At 39.7% G+C, this 7,178-nt stretch overlaps 1 protein-coding gene across 1 annotated transcript in view; it reads right to left on the bottom strand.

The window, feature by feature from the left end:
- The window catches only part of sdcbp2 (syndecan binding protein (syntenin) 2), an 18,337-nt gene that overhangs the window by 9,812 nt on the left and 1,347 nt on the right, over positions 1–7,178 (bottom strand). Inside the window, exons 2-3 of the mRNA XM_032521057.1 lie at positions 3,048–3,098; positions 1,814–1,910 (exon numbers count right to left, since the gene is read on the bottom strand). Of these exons, the coding sequence (XP_032376948.1) occupies positions 1,814–1,910; positions 3,048–3,098 (148 nt within the window). The remainder of the gene's footprint in view (positions 1–1,813; positions 1,911–3,047; positions 3,099–7,178) is intronic.

Raw genomic sequence — 7,178 nt, 5'->3', positions numbered from 1 at the left:
GAGAGAGAGAGAGAGAGAGAGAGAGAGAGAGAGAGAGAAACTGAAACACCCACACATTGTTGGCAAAACATAAAAAGCACAAATAATAGAGATCATGATTCGTCCTATAGAACTAACTAGTGATAACTAATAATTTCTCACCTGAACGCTTTCTTCTCAGAAGTCTATCTTGAGCTATAGTGTTTGGGAAACAGCCCCTGACCTCAAACCTCTGAGTAGTCAGTAAGTGAGGACCTGGATTCCACTGGCTGATTTTTGACCCTTTGTTTACCAGACACATGTCTTATTGATGCTTTAAGGCGGGGGGGGGGGGCACACTGGAAAATGAGAATCACATCAAGGCCCAGACATAGAGTTTATTGCTTTTTTATGTCATGGGAAAAGTCAAATATCTTTGACTGTTTTATTGCATGTCTCATATAGTCTTCTCACTTAAAGTTTGGTTAAAGGGGCCGGATTTGGCCCGCGGGCCTTGAGGTCGACACGTGTGCTTTAAGGTAAGGAAACAACTACAATAAAAATCTGAATTTAGATTGTTCTGCAGCTTTAAAAAAGCAGATGAAGGTTGTGTATGAATGTTCCTATTAACTTCTTCCTATATGATGAGGAAAAAAACTTTGACAGGAAGAAGAAAAGTCACTTTTTTGAGGTGATTTAAGGGCAGCATTTCCAGCATTAGTATATCTGTGTAGGCTTTGGTCCGATGTTGATGTCAGTCTGTCCCCTTTCACCTACCCTGTTTCTCCTCCCATCTCTCTTCTAGCTCACTCTACACCCCAATCCCTCCTTCCTTTTCAAATCAACTCCTCCTCCTCTCTTTCTCCCATCATGCCCCTGTCCCAGCACAACTGCCAAAGCCAGTCTCCATGGTGACTCATAGCTAGCTCTGCTGAGGTAGAAACAAAGGACCACTGGACTTTGAATCCATAGAGAAACTAAATGAGTGGGAGAATAGGAAAAGAGGGTGAGGTGATGGAATATAAGAAGAAGGGTTGTTTTGTGATTGCTAAATGGGCCCCTTGCCCATCTTTTACACATGTTTGATATTCTAAGGATGCCTCCTTTCTTTCTCTTTCATCTCAGCCTGGTTTACTACATGTCTTCTTTCACACAAACTCAGAAAAACAATTCCCCAGAGCAGAAAACATTGACAGAGAAAGACATAAATAGTCACAAACACAAAGGGAGAGAAATCATAGCCGGTGGGGGGGGGGGGTGTCCTGTTTTGTTCTGCATGTACAAACACATGATATCACACTAACGTGATATAAACGGGTTTTTTTTCGCTCAAACCTGGAGCAACATGTGAAACGTGTCTCTGCTTATCGTCTACTCTCTCTTACACACAATGAGCATGCGCAGCTTAGAGAATTTAGAGAATCCTGACCTGCATCATTTGGCCAACAGAAAATTGCATATAAATAATGCTTTTAACCTAAATCAGGTATTATATTCTATGTGAATATTACATTTACTCCTGTTATTGTCCAAAGACCCGATAACTCCTCCTCCAAGCCCAGTCCTCTCATTCCACTCGTCTTTATCCATCCCTAATACTACAGAGCTGTTCTTCTCCAAAGAATAGCGCAGGCTCAGAACCACAGACCCCCCGCACAGACAACAAATACCCAGCATAAGAAACAGAGGGAAAGAGACAGAATGACAAAGACAAAAGGAAAGCAGATACAGATGAAGGTGTTACAACTCAGAGAAAGAGGGGTTTCACAGATTTCTCCGGCCGTAGACAAGTTAGTAACACAGTAGAGGGGTAGAATACGCCCTAAAACCATTCTCCAGTATATGTGAGACTCACTTGATCCTGGCATCTCAGCAGTGGCTGGCGGAGGCTGATAGGTTCCCTCAGTGATAGCTGGCATCGAGGTGGCAGACTGAGCAAACTGGGCCTGGGCCTAGAAAGTAATCAGACACACCAGTCAACTGGAAGTGTACTTGGACTTAAACTGGTAAATATTAAATATCGGACGAAAGGAAACGACTGAAGAGAGGTTGTTAAAGAAACATTAATCTTCATTAGAAATGCATGTCCATTTATAATAAATAAAAAAACTCAATGTTCCAGGGCAACCAAGGATACCTTCAATGGCATGCAAACGTTAAAAGATGATCAGTGATTTAATACTCAGGGACTTATTTGATGACTTTAATTAAGATGGGGGACTCCCAAGAGACAGATTAAAGACTCTGAGCCCTATTGTAACGATCTAAGCGCAGGGCATTAAGTACATGGCGCGGGTGCATCTAGGGCATGTCCAAATCCACTTTTGCTAGTTTGGCGTTGGAAAAAAGGGTCTGTGTGCCGAGCGTATGGTTCAAAAGGGTTATACTTAGTGTCTTTATTAATTCATAGGTGTGCTTTGCGCGTAACATGCAAACAACCAATCAGATTCAGAGGCCAAAAACATCTTAAATGTTGGTTTTTTTTTTTATTTATTTTTTTAGGATGTTTTTTTTTTTTTTTAAGATAAAAACTGTTATACAAGTAGCAAACTTCTTTTAGGGATCATTTGTAGATCCTGGTTTGTGAGCGTAACGTTAGCGAGTGTATGGACAAAGATCAAGAGAGAGAACGTGAATGAAGTTAGCCGTAACGTTATGGCTGTGAACGTAGCAGTGCAGCATGTGTACAATTTGGTTTGTGGGTGAATGAATGCTGCAACTCCTCAAGACTCAAACTGGGCTTTAAAAAAAATTGATTTTCATTTGAATGATCCAATGTCGATTCATAAAATCCAGAATCAATCTTTGTTCATAGGAAATTAAAAGACCTAAGAAACACGTTGGTACGTGCCATGTCATGCTACCTTGTCGGGAAGGGGGTTAAATAACGCTCCAAAGACTAGCTATATTTTGGCACGGGAAAAACTGCTATGGCCATTTTAAAAGGGGTCCCTTGACCTCTCACCTCAAGATATCCGAATGAAATGTCACTCAATACTCGGGACTAAGTGAATCAGAATCAGTGGCCATACACAGCCCTACTCAAGACCCAAGCCAATTTTTCTGAACCGATTCACCCTAACCCTTACCTTGATAACCTTGTCGACCTTGAGGTCCTCGAGGGATGGATACAAAGACATCTAGAGGAGAAAACACAGACAGCTGTTAGTGGAGGGATGGCATAGCTGTATGAGCTAACAAACCAGCCAAGTAAGCCTCGCCACACTACTGACTTGGATAACCTCCTATTACCCATATGTCATCCATTACCTTTACACTCCATTAAGCCATCCTCTATGATAAGATTTAATGAAATGACTCTCTGTAATGTAAAAAGAGATGCTATGGGGTGCTGATGATTCCATTGAGAATCAAAACCAACTCTGTCGCTGCATGCAACTTTTTGGCAGAATCTTGTTCATCGTTTTAGTTTCCTGGATGACAAAACCATAAAAACGCTACTTAGCTGTCTGGCATGTAATGGCACAGAGATGACATTCTTGACTGACAGATAAAGACAAGCAAACATTCAGCAAGTCAAAAGAGAGCCATATGTTCTTCTCTGGGTCTGGCAGCACAAACAACATCTACAACTATTGAGCATGCTTGTCATTGATTGGGAAGACAGCCATTTTGTTCAAGCTGAATCTCAAAATCAGGCTGCATTGCAAATACAGTTTATAAGCGGACAGAAATGTTAACAGGCATTGACAAGTGTATGTGTGTGTGCTGACTTTGCCTTACTGCTGTAAATGACTAAGTGTTTTCATGATAAAGCTTTCTGTTGAAAGACAAACATTTACACTGAAAAACACATACAGGTGACTTGTGTAAAGTACTGGCTGCCATAACACATAGTGAGTAAACATGGGTGGATGGAAAAACACATAAGAGCATGAAAGCAAAGAAAACGGTTAACAGCTCTCACCGGGTCCCTTAATATTGTAAACCATTATGACAATAATGGTGGTCTACTCAAACCAAACTAGACTCACAAGTACTTTGAAGCACTCACTACCACGGTACTACACACCAGCAGCCTGAAGCTGGAAGAGGAAATGGAACAGCTGACATAGAAAAGCAAAACAGGCTGAAACATGCAGTAGGGAGATGTCAGCTGTTAAAACACAAGTGTGTTTGAGTTTGACATGTGTCTGGATAAATCAAATTCATCCATTCATTTGCATTGGTATACACTAACGTTCCCACTTCCCTATGTCCCCCGGTGTCTGCAGTCATTTTAAAGGCAGTGGCTGCTTGTCAAGCATACTGAGTACTCCTAGTGTTAACATTAAAAATAGCAACATCCCCAGTTATATTCAAGCTGGGGACCTTTTCGGTGAGTTCACCTCCCCCCCACACACCCCCCCCTCTCCAATGTTTTATTATCTGGCTCTACTAAAGTATCTCTCTCCCTGGTTTGGGCTTCTACTATCTATTATCTATAAACTAGTACTATTTTTTAATCAATTGCTTGGTCTAAAAAAACATGTTTGAACTAGTTCTTCAAGTATCTGACATTCTTATCATAGGAGACAATGGAAAACATTTTCACATTTGAGAAGCTAGAATCTGAACATCTACTACTTAAAGCTTTAGTGCGTAAATGTTAGAGCCCAATATTAGGCATTTCCCAAACTCTGTATTGGCATTTATAATGGTCGATAAAAAAAAAAAGTTTAAAAAAAAAAGTTAATATATTTTTGTTTATCAGAATTTTAATATATTTTGATGTTCCGCTGTTCTGTTGCGACAATAAAACAAATTATCATATTATTTTAGTGAGAACACAAATAACTAATATTATTAAGGAAAAACTGTTTTTTTGTTACGCGTTTCTGGATCTTTTTATATATATATATATATATATATATATATATATATATATATATATATATATATATATATTGACCAATATATTGGAATATCGGATTTTTTAATTACCAAATATTTGTATCATATCAGTCTTAAAAATCCTTTATCGTCGGGCTCTAGTAACCTTTTGATATTAATAAACGTCCATTACATTCAAGCCATTGCCAAATGAGTTGCTACTAAGCTAATTAAGACTACCAGCTCCACAGAAGTCTCTCTGTATTTCTCAGTGTGGCTAGGTTCAATGTGGATTGGTCTGGTGATGTCATGGACAATACACGATCGACTTGATAAGGTCAGTATTGGCTCAGAAACCAATCCAATGTATTGGATTACCTAAAACAAAAAGGCAGAAATGCAACAACAACAAAATATCTGCACTTCAGTCTTCCCAGTCATGGAAGCATTACTGATTTCTTACACATTTCTTCATTACACTGTGACAACTGTGCGTCAGAATCACAAGACACTGTGGACACATCTCTTACTCAATAGGGACCAGGACAACAAAGGGAGGAGAGAATGGCAGTATTACATAAAAACAACAGATATCATGACCAACTACAGAAAGGCAAATACCTAATGATAGACATGACTATCTGAAAAAATCAAGTCAAATAAAAAGACCGGACTTCTGTTTGTATTGCTTAACACCATCATAAATATATTTTTTAAACAAATCCTAATACACCATCCTGCACACAAAAAAAAGTCTATACAAATGTTTAAAGAGCAAAATATCACAAATATGTGTTGATATGTAGGGCTGGGTACCAAAATCAATACTTTTTAGGCACCAACCGAACTGCCTCTAACAAATCAAGTATCTGAAAAATGCATTGTCATCCAATTTCAATACCTAAGGAGTAAATCTCATCGGCGGCAGAGAGAGGGCTCACGTAGTAGGAGCTTAAAAATAAATAAAAAGATCTGCGCCATAATGTTGTAATTTCTTTACGAGACACAGTCACAGTATAGGTATCGAACATTTTTGAACGATACCCAGCCAGCCCTATGTGCCATGTGTACACAGTGGTAGGATGTGTGTGGTAAAACATTCATTTTGACACCAGTACGCGAAAAATGCAAACAGTCCCTAAAATAAGCAAATCACTCTGACCACAATCCCATTACTGCCGCTTTCCCAGCTACTCCAGCCACCTACTCTACTCAGTTATTTTCAGTCCTCGCACACAAGAGCGTCATTGTGTTGGACACAGAGGAGCATTTTAATACTTTCTAGTGTTTACTTTACAGCTGTGTTTGTTTGCTCGCTTTATATTCCTCCCTCATTCGAACTAGCTGGCTGGATGTATCAGTGAATAAGCCTGGAAAATATTAGTTTGGGCTGAGTGCAATGACAGTCCCATTCCTCCTCCGAGAGACCTAGGGTTCAGAAAGTAAATTTTCCATTCATTTCTCCCATTGACGTCTAGAAAAATCTGTATATAAAAGAGTTGTAGACCATGCCTTACGATAGCCAGCTACGGCGTGTCTCATAAACATACAACATATCATTTCATGTGAAAAAACGGACAGAAAATCAAAAAAAACAAGACTGTGTACATATTTTCATTATCGAGCGAAGGAACTACTCAACCCATAAACCAAGGCGCACCACTGAATAAAAGGAAGCTAAGGTTTGTTTCGACTAAACGCTAGCTGAGACACCTTGTAATAACTTTAAAAGACCCTCAAAATAAAACCTGAAAATAATCGTTAAAGTATATATAACAGCTGTTACGTCAGCTATAGCCTGCTTTTCACAGTGTTTAGATTGAGTTAACATTATTTAAGACTGAATCAAGCTGTCAGCTAGCAGTTAGAGAAATTTGCATTTAGCTAAACTAACGTTAGCTTCCCAGTGGAGGCTAACAGCAGAAGCGCAGGAACAGATCGTGATTCCTGCAGTGTCGTAAATCCTTCATGAAACAGGATTCTCATCTTGCGCATGCGCACAGATCGGGTACCATCAGCTCCCCCTCCTCACAAGCAAGAGTTCCACCAATCAGAGGCATCACTGTCGGATTGTTCAGAATTGTGGCTAATGAAGTATTATCCAAGACATTGCGAATAAAAGACATTTATCTCAAAACAAGGTTGGTGTGCCCCTGAACTTTTGGCATCTATATGAGCGTATACAATCGCTTAGTCGTGTCGTGGCTAGTTTTAAGTCTACCTTTGACCGTTACGATTTTATGGCTTATACTCCAATTGTCAAGAAAGTGCATTGTATTTTACTTCCGGAACCCGCTGTGGGCAGAACAGTTGAGCTCTACAGGACTTATTGGCACTACCACCATGACACACACACACACACACACACACACACACACACACACACA

Source organism: Etheostoma spectabile, chromosome 7 (genome assembly GCF_008692095.1).
Source record: "Etheostoma spectabile isolate EspeVRDwgs_2016 chromosome 7, UIUC_Espe_1.0, whole genome shotgun sequence".
In the NCBI taxonomy this organism is placed as follows: Eukaryota; Metazoa; Chordata; class Actinopteri; order Perciformes; family Percidae; genus Etheostoma; species Etheostoma spectabile.
The sequence above is the reverse complement of the archived record's forward strand: the minus strand, read 5'-3'. Positions and strand labels throughout refer to the sequence as shown.